Source organism: Dendrobates tinctorius, unplaced genomic scaffold, assembly GCF_039654945.1.
Source record: "Dendrobates tinctorius isolate UK_male_01 unplaced genomic scaffold, ASM3965494v1 ptg000129l, whole genome shotgun sequence".
Taxonomy (NCBI): Eukaryota; Metazoa; Chordata; class Amphibia; order Anura; family Dendrobatidae; genus Dendrobates; species Dendrobates tinctorius.
Window position 1 is genome coordinate 7,399,739 of NW_027361797.1, and position 16,934 is coordinate 7,416,672.

Here is a 16,934-nt window from a genome sequence, read left to right on the forward strand (position 1 = left end):
TGCTGATGACACAAAGCTAGGAGGGATAGCTAATACTAGAGAAGGGCAATAAAAATTAATAAAGCATATACAAAATGGGAGGAATAGGGCTAAGCAACATCACATGTGAAAAAGACTTTGGTATACTAATAGATGACAGACTGAACATAAGTCAACAGTGTGATGCAGCAGCAAAAAAGGCAAATACAATTCTAGGATGTATTAACAGAAGCATACAGTCTAGATCACATGAAGTCATTATTTGGTCAGACCTTATCTGGAATACTGTGTCCAGTTTTGGGCACCACATTTTAAAAAAGGCATCAACAAACTGGAGCAAGTTCAAAAAAGAGCGACCAGAATGGTGACCGGTCTAAAAACCATGTCCTATGAGGAAAGGTTACAGGATTTGGGATTGTTTAGCTTGCAAAAGAGAAGACTGAGAGGAGACTTAATAGCTGTCTACAAATATCTCAAGGGCTGTCACATTGTAGAAGGATCATCTTTATTCTCAATTGCACAAGGAAAGACTAGAAGCAATGGGATGAAATTGAATGTGAGGAGACACAGATTAGATATTAGAAAAAACTTTTTGACAGAGTGATCAATGAGTGGAACAGGCTGCCACAAGAGGTGGTGAGTTCTCCTTCAATAGAAATCTTCAAGCAGAGGCTGGATAGACATCTGTCTGGGACGATTTAGTGAATTCTGCTTTGAGCAGGGGGGTTGGACCAGATGACCAAGGAGGTCCCTTCCAACTCTACCATTCTATGATTGCTGATTAACCCCTTGTTCTCTGCAATCAATACTGGTTGAGGTGTGAAGCAGGAACACAAAGGAGGAGCCTTTGATAGCAAATGCACAATCGGTCCCTGGTCCGTAAGCCCTGGGGCTAGCTGTAAGGTCACAAATAAGGCTGGTTTCACATTAGCGCTTTTTAAGCGCACGCACGGCCGGGGGTAGCTCCGCCCCCGAGCCGGCTCTCTGCCCGGCGTGCCCGCCCCTTGCTTGTAGCGCCGCCTCCAAGCGGACAGCGGCGCCTGCGATCGGCGCACCCTATCTTTAGCATAGGGTGCGCAGATCGTGCGCAGGCCGTGCGCTAGTTGCGCTTTGACCTGCGCTGCGCACTTTTGACGGTGCGCCGTGCGCGCCAAAATCCGAAAAGTTCGATTTTGGCGCGCACGCCAAATTCAATTTGTCAGACTAATTTAATTTCCTTCTATGATGGTATTACTGATTGGGTGGATCAAGGAAATGCTGTAGATATAGTATATCTTGACTTCAGCAAAGCATTTGACAAAGTCTCTCATACAATCCTTTTTGAAAAAATGACTAAGTATGGAATGGACAAGGCAACTGTTAGGTGGATTCACAACTGGCTTAGTGATCGGACCCAAAGAGTGGTCGTAAATGGCTGCACATCCAGTTGGAAGAATGTCTCAAGTGGGGTACCACAGGGCTCTGTCCTGGGCCCTGTATTGTTCAACATCTTTATCAACGATTTAGATGAAGGAATTGAGGGTAAACTGATTAAATTTGCTGATGACACAAAGCTAGGAGGGATAGCTAATACTAGAGAAGAGAGAGAGAGGATTCAAAAAGATTTAAATAAACTGGAGAAGTGGGCAGCAACTAACAGAATGGTTTTTAACAGGGAGAAATGCAAAGTACTACATCTGGGCAATAAAAATGAAAAAAGCATATATAGAATGGGAGGAATAGGGCTAAGTGACAGCACATGTGAAAAAGACTTGGGTATACTAATAGATCACAGACTGAATATGAGTCAACAGTGTGATGCAGCAGCAAAAAAGGCAAATGCAATTCTAGTATGTATTAACAGAAGCATACAGTCTAGATCACGTGAAGTAATTATTTCCCTCTACTCCTCTTTGGTCAGACCTCATCTGGAATATTGTGTCCAATTTTGGGCACCACATTTTAAAAAAGACATCAGCAAACTGGAGCAAGTTCAGAAAAGAGCGACCAGAATGGTGACAGGTCTGCAAACCCTGTCTTATGAGGAAAGGTTGCAGGATTTGGGAATGTTTAGTTTGCAAAAGAGAAGACTGAGAGGAGACTTAATAGCTGTCTACAAATATCTAAAGGGCTGTCACATTGTAGAAGGATCAACTTTATTCTCATTTGCACAAGGAAAGACTAGAAGCAATGGGATGAAGCTGAATGGGAGGAGACACAGATTAGATATTAGAAAAAACTTTTTGACAGTTAGAGTGATCAATGAGTGGAACAGGCTGCCACGAGAAGTGGTGAGTTCTCCTTCAATGGAAGTCTTCAAACAGAGGCTGGACAGACATCTAACTGGGATGATTTAGCGAATCCTGCTTTGAGCAGGGGGTTGGACCAGATGGCCCAGGAGGTCCCTTCCAACTCTACGATTCTATGATTCTATGATTCTATGGTGCACTCTAGGGGTAAAATATATGTCAAACCCAAACCACATCTTGTCTAAAACTATAACTGCTCAAATCCCTCTTTCAGTTCATATGTGTAATTTTACATAATTTTACTATCAGTCATTGTGACTTCACATCACAGCACTGCTGCTGCTCCTAAGTGCTCTCTTCTTGGATGCAATTAGATAAAGGGCTTTTATCATGCTTCTTATGCAAGCGAGCCCCCTGGCTCAGGCTTATCATAGGCTGTATGTGGGTTTGACGTCACCCCTCTACCTTCTGTGCCATATTGCCAATGCCATACCTATGTGTAGTATTAGAGTTGCGAAAAAGCAAAGTAATGTTGTAATTTTTTGTCTCTATGGTGAAACAATAAACAGGAAATGCGAGTGTAGATGTGAATCCAGCCTCACCACCATACTTTCTATTGACCTCAAAATAACCATTCTTACAAGAATGCAATGTATCCAAGTATAATTGTATATATTGCCTAAAAAAAAGAAAACAATAATTTTAATTATGAAGAAATGAAGTTTGCAGAAGTGAACTTACTAATTGTTATTTGGAATTGCACTTGTAGGTCTTCAGCACAGAAGCAGTAAAATATTAAACGGTAGCGGAGCACGCATTCATTGAGATACAATCCTATTGACTTTGAAATATTTATAACATCATTGAAATGTCATGCTTCAGGTTATTCACTCACAGACAAAACAACTTGTTTACCAAAGAAATAATCTATGAGCTTAAAACATAATTTTCTACTGCAGTCATAAAGGCCACATGCTATTGTTGTAATAAAGACTATGATGTACTGACGTGACTTTAGGGCTGCCACCTGGCACATGAACAACCTGCAATGTTCCTTTACTGAGGCCTTGAGATATAATTAGGGGAAATTCAACGTGAAGTGAAATCACTCAAATACCTCTTTAAAGAGAAACCAAGCATTCTTTCTTCAAATCTAATAAAAAAAGTTTCATTTATCGGTTGTGCTGCAGTCATTGTGTCTCTTTTCATACTCTAAAATATATTTCAATGCTCAATATTTCTATGCCAGTATGATAATTAGGTCAATAATAGTCAATGTTTTCATGGAATGTAACATCGGCGCAGATCCCCCTCCTGCACAATAGAGTTGTTAATGCTGTTTACAACAGATTGACCATGATAAGGAAAATATTACTATTATTATTATTTATTATGCCACATTTGGAATTTTCGGTAGGATTGTTGACATTTTTTATTATAGTGATGGCTGTCTTTGTGGCTTTAAAAGGAATGTAGCCTTTGACGAGATATTCCCATCTCAATCATCTGCATCATTTCTCCAGTATGTGCCATGATATCTGTAAGGCCGGGGTCACACTTGCGTGTGTAATGCGAGAAACTCGCATCAATACCGGGCCAGGATGTGCGGCTGCATGTATTTCTAGGCAGCTGCACACTCTGGTCCGAGTGTCGGTGGCAGCGCCGGGTATTGAAGTGAGAGACTCGCGCGAGTTTCTCGAATTGCAATCACAAGTATGACCCCGGCCTTACATGCAGTTACCGCCGCTGGGTCAAGATTTTATTTAGGGAATGGAGTCCACAAAACAAAGCCACTGTTTTTAGGTAGATATAATCTTTAATAATCTTTATTTTTATACTAGCTGAAGAGCCTGGCGCTGCCCGGGCATAGTAACTAACTGTGGTTAGTTATAACAAATTATAATTATCCTCCATCCCATAGTCCCGTGCCCATATACCCATCATACATATCCACGATCCCATAGGCCCGTGCCCATATGCCCATCATACATATCCTCCATCCCATAGTCGAGTGCCCATATACCCATCACACATCCTCCATCCCATAGTCCCATGCCCATATACCCATCATACATATTCTCCATCCCATAGTCCTGTGCCCATATACCCATCATACATATTCGCCATCCCATAGTCGAGTGCCCATATACCCATCACACATCCTTCATCTCATAGTCCCATGCCCATATACCCATCATACATATACTCCATCCCATAGTACCGTGCCCATATGACATCATAATGAGCGGCGAGGATTGCAACCTATGATGACATCAGCGTCGCCATGGCAACCATTATGACATCATAATAAGGGGCGGGGCTTGACAAACATTTTTTCCCCATTATGTAGATAGGGGATAAAATTTCACCTCACAACATAGCTAAGGACGCTCTCGGGATCCAGACGTGTGACTGTGCCAAATTTTGTGGCTGTAGCTGCAACAGTGCGGATGCCAATCCCGGACATACACACTTGCTTGAGCTTTATATATTATTTGGCTCTAACATATTCCACAGCGCTTTACAGTTTGCACACTTTATCGTCACCATCCCCAATGGGGCTCACAATCTAAAGTCTTTGGAATGTTTGAGGAAACCCACGCAAACACGGGGAGAACATACAAACTCTTTGCCGATGTTGTCCTTGGTGGGATTTGAACCCAGGACTCCAACACTGCAAGGCTGCAGTGCTATCCACTGAGCCACCGTGCTGCCCGTAGATATGTGTGTTAGTGATAGTATCCAGTGCATGCAATAAATGTTCAAGATTAGAATACCCTTTTATGAATGAACTGTCTTTATTACAAGAACCGATTCATACGTTTTATCCTTTCTGAGAGATGCTAGGGAATGCAATTCCATTCACCATCTGGTCAACCTAATGTGTTGTGAACCACCTCTAAGAACAGGAAAGATTTAATTTCCTAGTGGTAAAGGGAGAATTCATGGAAGTTAAGGGGACAGTTAAATGACTGCACTTGTCAGCTTTAATATTGCTCCCTAAATACTCCTATACCCACTAGACTAATGTCGTCCAAATCCGTCGCTATTGATGGGTTCGGCTGACAGTCTAATGTGTATGGGGGCTCTCACCAACCAATGGTCGGGGGAGATGTTGATCATGCATGTCCGATTTCAGATTTCTGACCGCATTGTTCTCCCATAGATAAGTCCATCTGTAGAGCCGACATATCAACGGCAGCTTTTTCATAGAGAACACAGGGGCGCTCGGCCCAGTGACTGCTCCTCTCTATGGGAAAGTCAGCTTAGATCGCTGCCGGCCGGGAGCCATCTAATACATCTGGCCAGCTTTAGTTTAGAGGAAATTTCTGTCAATACTATTTACAGCTACTACTGTATAAATAATAACTAAATTGATATTTGTCGATATCTATCATGCAATGATATAATAATTAGTTCTCATAGTTTTTCACATGATCTATTGTTATTATCGATAAATCCAATGTTAAATATTCACTTTTCTTTTCTTAGGGTAATCAGGAAGCTACAGCACCTCCTGATACAATGGCTCAACCTTATGCCTCTGCTCAGTTTGCTCCACCCCAAAATGGTATTCCGGCAGAATACACAACTCCACATCCTCACCCAGCTCCAGACTACACAGGACAGTCCACAGTTCCCGAGCACACGTTAAGTATCTACACCCCAGCGCCGGCACACTCTGAACAGAGTGCTACGGATTCAAATGCACAAACTGTCTCTGGCACAGCAACAGTAAGTCAATATCAAATTATATCAAGTAGTGTCAATACATTATTATGTTTTATATTCTTTCTTACTTGGTCTGGGCCTTTTTATGTTCCTTTATTTGATGGGATGACTACTAAATGATATGATTATGAATCAAAATACTGTTTGATAAAATTGGAAAAAGAAAAACATGTTCCCCTACATTAGTATTTTTATGCAAAATAGAAGGTAGCAAAAAATAGATCATAGGGAGGCCAACAAAGCAGGATGACTCAGTGCTAAGGCGTCACAAAACTGCTACTGCCACAAGTCAAAAGCTGCTGCCGTTCGACTGGACTAAAAAATTTCACTTTAAAGCATTCGAGCAGATCTTGTCTTGGACTTCATGACATGAATCTACAGGAGAAAGCAGTTTTCCTGACAAACTTCTATTTCTATCTATGAAAATGAAAGATCTTGTAAACTTGCCAAGGTCTGTTTTCATTGAAACTGCAACTGACAACACAGGTAAACACATGAGGTTTTTTAATATTTTTTTTGGTTTATATACTGGTTTTTAGATGCTTTCACCTAAATTAAACCACTTCAGGCTATTGTGACCTATTTCGATAACTCTGAAAGTTACTCTATATAAAAACAGCCACTGATATAAGTTTCATTAAAATGTGCTTGTTTAGTTGGATAGTGGATAATTAGTACCTGAAAATTTTGGGTCACTTGAAGGCAGCTTTCATAACATCATAATTCATCCGCATTTTAGTGTCCCTAATACCGCCCCAGTGCTATTTTGCTATCACACTGAACCTGTCCAAGATGATCAGAAGATCCAATTGTGCTCTTGGCCCAATTAATTAGAAATGTAGATGATAAAGAGAGCTGTGGTAGATAAACACTTTATGCCATCTGAAAATTGTTTGAAAAATATGCTGTGAGGAGCAGGGGTGTACAAAGAAATCATGGGAACCTATATCGGAAGACTTAATTGGTCTCCTTCCAAAAAAAAAATATATATATATTTATTTGGAGAGGTCACAAAAGAGCATTCCTCACAGCTTTGCAGTTGTTTTAAAGTACTTTTTCCTGTTGAAGCCCCTTAGAGTTTCTAAGCACAAAAAAATCCTTTCATGGCCCCAATAAGGTATGATGCCAACCAAAGTGCTCCGACAAACATAGTATGATACTCCCACAAGTAATTTCCCCACAATACTCTCCACATGCACAATGTGATGACTCTACACTATCCACAAAGTATGATACCTCACAGTGACCCCAACAAAGTCTGATGGCCCCATACACAGTAGGATGGCCATGACACAGTCCTTCCACAGAGTATGGTCCTCCCACAGACCTCCACACAATAGAATGGCAACCACACAGTCTTCCATACAGTTTGATGGCCTCCACTTCCCTCCACCCAGTATGATGGACCACACACAGCAATCCACACTGTATAATGGCCCTCACACAGTCCTTCAAACAGTATAATGGCCACCTCATTGCCTTCAAACAGTGCAATTACATAGCTCTCCAAACAGTAGAACTCCCCTGACATTGCTCTCCACATAGTATAATGGCCCCCAAATAGCTCTGCAAACAGTATAATGACTCTGACAGACCCCTTCAAAGACTATAATTGGCCCCACATAGACCTTCAAAAAGAATAATGACCCCCACATATCCCAATAAACAGTATAATGTCCTCCACATAGTCACCTCTACCCATTCTTCTGCTGCTCTAGTCATGGCAGTGTTTGGTCTGAAGCTCTCCACAGCTCAGAACAGCAAGCTTGATGTTGTGATGTCATAGTGTCTGCTGCACTGAGAAGTCAGATGAGCAGGTGAGAAAGATGGAGGAGGGAGCTGACCGCTCCCTATTCCATCATTACTTTCAACAGTATCTGCATCCAGGGTGCAGATATAGCTGAAAATGTGATGCTGGGTGGGATGTGTGTGGGGGCGCAGTGCTCGCGATGACATTGGACCCCCTAGTTCACAGATCCCATAGTGATTGCATGGTCTGCCACTATTAGCGATACACCACTGGTGAGGAGTACACCAAGGCAACCAGTTCTTGTCATGTGGCAAAGGCCAATGGGAAGTCGTGAACTAAGTTTGGAAGTTTTATGCATAAAACTCCCATTTTTCTGAAAGGGGCTATAGAATTTGAGAAAAAGAAAATAAAAAACAGAATGTAATGCTGATGTTTCCGCAGTCCTACTAGACTTTACTTACAATATGTCAGCATTTTACAAGCCGAACCGTTGGCATCATGGCTCATGAGTGGTGATGCTTTTTTACTGGATAGCCCCTCTAACTGCTGCTTACTTCTCCTACTTCTATATAACAGAAAATTCTTCCAAGGTTTCATTTTTCTAACCATAGCAGTCAGTTTTTCTACCACTAATATCATCTGTTTAATATGTTAAATATCTTTCCTTATCCAATAATTTATTTTACTGATAAAGACTGAGTCCTAATTCCTTGTGCTTTGGTGACTGCAGGACTGAAATGTCTTTTTTAAGCACCAGGTATTAAGACAGTGGGGGGTAACGCAGCATAAAAGAAGTCACCTTAAATCACAGCAAAGCATCTTTTCTTGTCATTGTCTTTGGTATTTGCTTTCTATGCAACTTACCTTTGTAAAGTCGCGTTTCATATTTTGACTCAGCAGATGCATTTTTCTTGATCTTATGCTGGCGACTTATTTTACCTTATTATTCCCTAATCTTTTATGAATGGAGTTGATAGGCGATGAAAGAAAACACATTGTCTAGTAGAAGTCATAGTTCTGCATTTCTTGTAAAATGTCCAAGCAGAGCAGACAGAAAACAAATGTTCTATGCATTTCCTGACTGTCTGGATCACTACATTCCCAAAATAATGCTGTATAAAACATCTTCTCCTAAAAAGAAACTGTACCCGGACTGGCACTGCAATGTAGAAGAATGCAAAGGACTCCCCTGCAGTATTTAGTCTGTTCAATAAGTGCAGTTTTTTTAATCAGATAATTTTCTATTAAACATGTTCAAAAATACAATATAATTAAACCAAAGACATTATCCCCCTTAACTCCTCATCCAGCACCAATGTCCATATGCTGTTGAGAGAAGAATACAAAGATACCGGCATGGATGGACTGGGAGTGAAATTCAGCTCTGGCATTTGAAAGCAGATAGGCCCATGTTGTTCCTCTCCCTGATGCTCGTCACAATTGCACCTTGAGGACGCTGATACTGTTAAAAGCATATCAGACAATGCTGATCACAACTGGACCAGCCTATCTTGCATTTACCAGAATTGCCAGATGGCCAGTCTCAGCCCTGGATACCGGTATAAACATTGGCAAATACATGAAAGCAACATCTCATCATAATAATAATAATGGCACTTATGATAATATATATTTATGAAGAGAGTCACAGATTAATCACCCATTCCACTCATAGTTCACAACATTCGTAAGAGTACTCTAGACCACATTAAAGTCATGGGGGCTAGGTTTGGTCTATCCAGCCAGGGTACCCATATATTTTCAAATTTCTAATCTGTCACCATTTTTTGGTAACTATATTTCTCAAGGCGTATAGTGTTGTTCAACCCTGTTATTACCTCTCCAACAACCGGAAAGTTAGGATTTTTCCAATATGAAGCTATACTTCTCCGGTCGTGATATAGTATACGTGCAATAGCCAGTTGATGATTCTCAATCTCAGGGATTTCAGCTCTGTAACCAAGAACACAAGTGAAGGGTTTTGAAGGGATCTGACAATAGAACATCGAGTTTATAAGCGCTATCACGTCTCTCCAATACCTCCAAAGAGGTGGGCAGGTCAACATTAGATGTATTAAATCTGCACCCAGAATATGACATTTCCAGCATAATGAGTCCTGATTAATCCAAATTTTATTCAAGGCAAGAGCTGTCCTACTGTATATACCCTATGAACTAAGAATAAATGAGAGCGTCTTTGTGGCTCACTAACAGACACCCTATGAACATCCGACTCTATATTATCCCTTGACTCATCATTTAAGGGGCCAACATCTTTCTCCCATCTCTCTTTTTGGGGACAGGCTCCCACTCTCAGTCTATGTTTCTATAATCATTTATAATATAAAGAAATTGCCCGTTTTGTGTCTCCCCTAGACACCCAAACATCCAGGAAAGGGGCAGAAACCATTGGGGTCAATATAATAGATTTGGCTTGAACTGCACAGACGTGTCATAATTGTAAATATTGGAAAATTCTACTGTTCGGCACATCCAATTCTTGAATGAGCATCTCAAATGTTTTAAAAAATCCCTGACTATGTAATTGGGTTATTTTGCATATTCCTTTTCTTTCGCAAAGATCAAACCCTGCTACTTTATTAAGTTCCAAGTGTCTGAGCTTTTCCAAGTTAATGAGTACTTAGTGACACCTGCAATTTTAAATAGATCTTTGGCTTTTTTCCAAACTTTATCCATGCCAAGCATCGTTACAGAACTAGGTTTTAGTGCCATCAAAAATTTCTCAGAGTCTAACATTTGGACTACATTATATCCCTTTAACACTTGCCTAAACATGGCCATTGAGGAGGTAGGTGCTACATTTTCCCCATTCCAGATGTTATAATTGCTAAGAAATATGGTATAGAAAAGGATATGATGTTGACAAATGACCATTAGTTTTGGGCTGATGCAAAGTTTGTAACTTAATCCTAGGAATCCCCTTCTTCCATATCAAGTCCCCAAAAATACTGCCAATTTTTATAGAAAATACACCTAGCCAGCCAGATTGGAGCATTATGCAGAATATAGAGGGCTTATGACATAAGAACCAGTTTAATTAGGTTGGCTCTCCCTATTACAGTTAAGAGTTTACACTAAGGATTGTTTTTATGTTGGAATCTGAGTAGCATTGGTAAGATATTTAATGTTTAATAGTCTGTTGTTCTTTCACTGATTTGAATTCCCAAATACTTAAATGACGCCACTACTTTTAGTTGACTTGAGAGTTCTTTATATGCAAGTGGTTTCGGGCCTAGGGTCATAAAAGACGGTTTATCCCAACTAGTTGTGAGACCTACAAGGGTTCCAAAATGATTTATTATGGAGATTGCGTCATTTAATGAATTTGGCCAATTATTTAGAAATAATAGTATATCATCCACATAACGGGTGATTTTTTTTTCAGTTAGAGAACCATATTTAAACTCCTTCACCCTTGTTGATATTCTCAGCACTGTTGCCAAAGGCTCGATTGCTGTTGAGAAAAGGGTGGTGAGAGGGGGCAACCCTGTCTTATTCCTCTGTACAAAGAGGAGCTACCGGGCATTAACCCATTTGCTTTTACTTTAGCCTGTGGAGCAGAGTATAGCAACTTAACCCATGCAACGAATCTCTCAAAAAAAACCTATATTTGACATCATCACCCATAAGTACTCTCACACTACACTCTAGACTGTCAAATGCCTTAGCTGCGTTGAGTGACACCACTGCCACAGAACTAATGTCCTCTTGCATATTTAAATATACTGCAGGCATCTGATGTTAATTGCTGTTGACGTATTCAGCATGAATGCCATTTGATCTGATCTGTGATATGCATAATGACTCTAGCAAGGACTATAGCTAGCATTTTAATATCCGTATTTAGTAGCGAAACTGCGCGATATGATTCTGGGGTTGGGGGTCTTTATCTTGCATAGGTATAACTACAATACTGGCTTAATTCATAGAGAGTTTAAGCCTGCCATCTTCCAGCAGATAGTAACTAAGGCAATAATATGCCACTGAATTGCTTAAATATTTCTGCCGGTAATCCATTTGCTCCTGGGGATTTATTGTTGTTTATTGAGTTCGATGCCATTTCAAGCTCATCTACATTAAGAGGCGTATACACTCATCTGTCACATATCAAGTACATGTTGTCTGTCTTACCCAAGTGTCCCAAAGGAATGTCTCATTCTAATTTAACCATTTAACGGCATCTTTCTGCATTTCGAAGAAATAGGTGGAGTTCATTGCTGCCATCCTAAGCCTTGCAGGGTCTAACATTAAGTACATCTATTTGGCAAACTATTTAATGTACAGGAATTTGGCTCTTTTTTCTGGAGTATGACTGAATGATCAGGTAATAAGGAGATCGTGTGCCCATCCACTGATAAGTCAGAAATATTTCTCGCCATATGGCGTATTATATCCCTGTCTCTGTAGTGCAGGATCTTCATGAGCACTCTACGTGGAGGGCTACCTAAAGGAAGTCAACTACTTAGAACACGACGGGTGAGTTCTATAGCAAACAATGGGATTAGGTTATCTTTTCCAAATGTTTCTAGAATCAAGTCTTCAAAGAATTCAGTGGCCCTATTTCCCTCCGCTTTCTTCTGGTGCCCAAATCTGACAAATAATCTTTCAGTGTATCATCCATTTCATATTCTCTCTCCTCTAATTCAGTGGTTCTTTCAGCCCGTTTCCTTAGATCACATCTCACAATGATCACCTCCTCTTTAATGCACCCCACTTGGAATACAATATTATTCAGGGATTTATTACAGATCCCTATTGCTGACATTACATCAGTGACAGTGGGCTCTTGAGTAATAGGGTCGGATTGCTATCCCTGTTCATTCTCTAAGGATCCCTACTCCATTCGTCCTGCAGCTTGGCTTATGTCAGAGTCCTCATTAATAGTATGCACGGTGCTCTTCATAACTTGCTGTGCTGGTTGCACAGATCTTTTTGCTGGCTCAGCCTGGTGTTGTGCTAACTGCATTGACTCTCCTCTGGTACTCCTTCTCTCATCCAGAGAGGTGGACCTGGTGAACCGCTCCAGCCTGGACGCGGCTTCATTTTTATGTATGGCAGCCCGTACCGCTTTCACGGTGGCTGGAAGTGCTGCGTGGCCATCTTGGATCTTCTGCTTAGCTCCTATTGATATCCCTTTCTCCTCCTTTTCAATTCTCTGTGCCAGAAAGAGAGACCAGAATGCACCATTGTCACGAGTGAGTGCATACAGTGCTGGTGTGTGCTGATTAGCATGGCTGCACTGCACGGATCACTTCAATACAGGATATCAGTCCCGGAGAGCTCAGAGATTAGGTCCTCTCACAATTATGGGCAGCACGGTGGCTCAGTGGTTAGCACAGTAGCCTTGCTGCGCTGTGGTCCTGGGTTCAACTCCCACCAAAGACAACATCTGCAAGGAGTTTGTATGTTCTCCCCGTGTTTGCGTGGGTTTCCTCTATGTACTCTGGTTTCCTCCCACACTCCAAAGACATACTGATAGGGAATTTAGATTGTGAGCCCCATTGGGGACAGTGATGATAATGTGTGCAAAAACTGTAAAGTGCTGCATAATATGTTGGTGCTATATAAATAAAGAGATTATTATTGCATGTGTGACATGACCCTAACCAGTGCACTTTCTAATTGTACTTCCTCTGATAGGAAGTTTCTAGCAGTATACATCTTTATATCAGCTTGTATCTATGTGCACAGGGCAGTAATAATTTATTAGTGAAATTATTTTCAAACTCTGAAAATATTGACCAGACTGTGTGCATCAAAATATATTTCAAGCATAGGGAAACAGGTTAGGACAGAAATTACGTTTGTTTTGTTTTTTCAATGATGGCCACTTCTGTCCTTTTGTGTTACTAGACCACAGGACTAATTATCTCACTGGCCAGCTTGTACTTCTACTGCTCCTTTATGTTGACAGTTGTAAAATAAATGTCTAGTTAATTGCAAAATCAGATGTATTAAGCCTCTGTGTGACGATGTCTGTGATGGGACAATCCCTCTACTCGCATTGTTTTTGACTACTCCTTCAGCACTAATTATGCTACATATTTGTTTTTTCAAATCAGAGGATCTCACCCTTTGGCTTTTTTTTTTTAGTCTTTTGTAGCTTGTATTAGAATCATAGAATCATAGAATCATAGAATCGTAGAGTTGGAAGGGACCTCCTGGGCCATCTGGTCCAACCCCCTGCTCAAAGCAGGATTCGCTAAATCATCCCAGTTAGATGTCTGTCCAGCCTCTGTTTGAAGACTTCCATTGAAGGAGAACTCACCACTTCTCGTGGCAGCCTGTTCCACTCATTGATCACTCTAACTGTCAAAAAGTTTTTTCTAATATCTAATCTGTGTCTCCTCCCATTCAGTTTCATCCCATTGCTTCTAGTCTTTCCTTGTGCAAATGAGAATAAAGTTGATCCTTCTACAATGTGACAGCCCTTTAGATATTTGTAGACAGCTATTAAGTCTCCTCTCAGTCTTCTCTTTTGCAAACTAAACATTCCCAAATCCTGCAACCTTTCCTCATAAGACAGGGTTTGCAGACCGGTCACCATTCTGTTCGCTCTTTTCTGAACTTGCTCCAGTTTGTTGATGTCTTTTTTAAAATGTGGTGCCCAAAATTGGACACAATATTCCAGATGAGGTCTGACCAAAGAGGAGTAGAGGGAAATAATTACTTCACGTGATCTAGACTGTATGCTTCTGTTAATACATCCTAGAATTGCATTTGCCTTTTTTGCTGCTGCATCACACTGTTGACTCATATTCAGTCTGTGATCTATTAGTATACCCAAGTCTTTTTCACATGTGCTGTCACTTAGCCCTATTCCTCCCATTCTATATATGCTTTTTTCATTTTTATTGCCCAGATGTAGTACTTTTCATTTCTCCCTGTTAAAAACCATTCTGTTAGTTGCTGCCCACTTCTCCAGTTTATTTAAATCTTTTTGAATCCTCTCTCTCTCTTCTCTAGTATTAGCTATCCCTCCTAGCTTTGTGTCATCAGCAAATTTAATCAGTTTACCCTTAATTCCTTCATCTAAATCGTTGATAAAGATGTTGAACAATACAGGGCCAAGGACAGAGCCCTGTGGTACCCCACTTGAGACATTCTTCCAACTGGATGTGCAGCCATTTACGACCACTCTTTGGGTCCGATCACTAAGCCAGTTATGAATCCACCTAACAGTTGCCTTGTCCATTCCATACTTAGTCATTTTTTCAATAAGGATTGTATGAGAGACTTTGTCAAATGCTTTGCTGAAGTCAAGATATACTATATCTACAGCATTTCCTTGATCCACCCAATCAGTAATACCGTCATAGAAGGAAATTAAATTAGTCTGACATGACTTATTAGTTACAAACCCATGCTGACTCTGTTTAATCACTTCATTCTTATCCAGGTGTTGACATACATGTTGTTTAATAATTTGTTCAAAGATCTTTCCTGGTATAGAAGTCAGACTCACCGGCCTATAGTTGCCTGGGTCCACCTTCTTCCCCTTTTTGAAGATAGGAACAACATTTGCTCTTCTCCAGTCTTCTGGCACTTCTCCTGTTCTCCAAGAATTTTCAAAGATTATGGAGAGGGGTTCAAAAATTTCTTCTGCTATCTCCATCAGTACTCTGGGGTGTAATTCATCTGGACCTGGAGACTTGAATTCATTTAGGTTAGCTAAGTGTTTCCTCACTATCTTTCTGTTTATAGATATCCTGGATTCTTCTATTCCCTTAATAGGACAGTGAATAACAGTTGATGTTACATTTCCTTTCTGAGAGAAAACAGATGCAAAATAGGAATTTAAAAGTTCAGCCTTCTCAACATCCTGTCTTACCATTTCATCTCTATTTCACTGGCAGCATCTACTGTGTTTCCCCAAAAATAAGACTTATATTATTTTTTGCTCAGAACTATGGATTACGGCTTATTATCAGGGGACGTCTTATTTTTTTTTCCAAGAGCTGCAATCCACATTTATTCTTGAACAAAAAAAATTATTCAAATATAATCATGTCATCACCCACTGCACATACATACACATGTATATATACACACACACTGCACATACACATTTATATATAAACACATACTGCACATACAGTACATACACATTTATATGTACACATACACTGCCCATGCATACACATTTATATATATATACACATACTGCAGATACATACTGTACATTATATATACACACACTGCACATACATATGTATATATATATATACACACACACTGCACATACCAGCCTAGTTCCTCTAGACTCCGGTAGTGAAATGATCTTTGGTGATATCATGGTCACATGATCTTGATGTCAAGGTCCTTAAGCAGTTTCACCCTTGGAACAGAAAAGCAGGGGGGCCCTAAAAGAGTGGAAGGACTTGGGCAATTGCCCAGATTTCCATCCCTTAATGTCAGCCTGTAACTAAGGCTTATTTTTGAAGCAGGGCTTAGATTCCAAAAATACTGCAAAATCATGCTAGGTCTTATTTTCGGGGTAGTTCTCATTTTTTGGGGAAAACAGTATTAATGATAGTTACTTTTGCAATATGGCTAAATGGTAGAGTTTGATTAGTTTAATGAGACTCTTCATGCAGTGATTTGGGGAGTATTTGTTCCTATGGGTATTGTTTCCTTTGAAATATAATGCATCCCCTGCTGCAATCTGATTAATAAAAATCATGCTGTATTCGCCTTCCCCAGGTCTTCTAGTGAGTCTCTGCTGTTGCACTCAGTAAGTGGCATTGGCTGCACCGCTTACACAACTGTGACAGCACGGTTTCCAATCAGAGCAAGGCATTCCTGTGTAGAAGAATCGTCCAGCATCAAGTTGCTGATCTGACTGATTGACTGCCATGCTGTTGACATGACGTTAGCGCCCAATGCCAGACTCCATACACAGGCTGTTTCCTTTGGGCCTCATTCAGACATCAGTTTTTTAACAGGTAGCATTCCCACCAATTACAGTCTAGACTTAGACTTAGTGGTTTGTGCCAAAACTCGGAGACATGTCTGATTTTGATCCAAGATCGAATTTACCAATTGTCAGTCTATGGGTCTGTTAAAAAATCGAACAGTACTCAGGTGACATCTGCTTGCCATCCAGATGCTGTTCAATTTCCTTACTTGTTTTATAGAAGAAGCTCGAGAAAACTTCTTGCATGCAAAAAAAAAAAGATGAATATCTGAAGGTGAAAAATGAAACATACGGACCCAACACTGAT

The 16,934-nt window shown here is 40.4% G+C and overlaps 1 protein-coding gene across 7 annotated transcripts in view; it reads left to right on the forward strand.

The window, feature by feature from the left end:
* Positions 1 to 16,934, forward strand: part of RBFOX1 (RNA binding fox-1 homolog 1) — a 991,812-nt gene that overhangs the window by 574,389 nt on the left and 400,489 nt on the right. For all 7 annotated transcript variants that reach the window (XM_073542794.1, XM_073542793.1, XM_073542798.1 and 4 more), the window contains exon 2: positions 5,700 to 5,942. In XM_073542794.1, the coding sequence (XP_073398895.1) occupies positions 5,700 to 5,942 (243 nt within the window). The remainder of the gene's footprint in view (positions 1 to 5,699; positions 5,943 to 16,934) is intronic.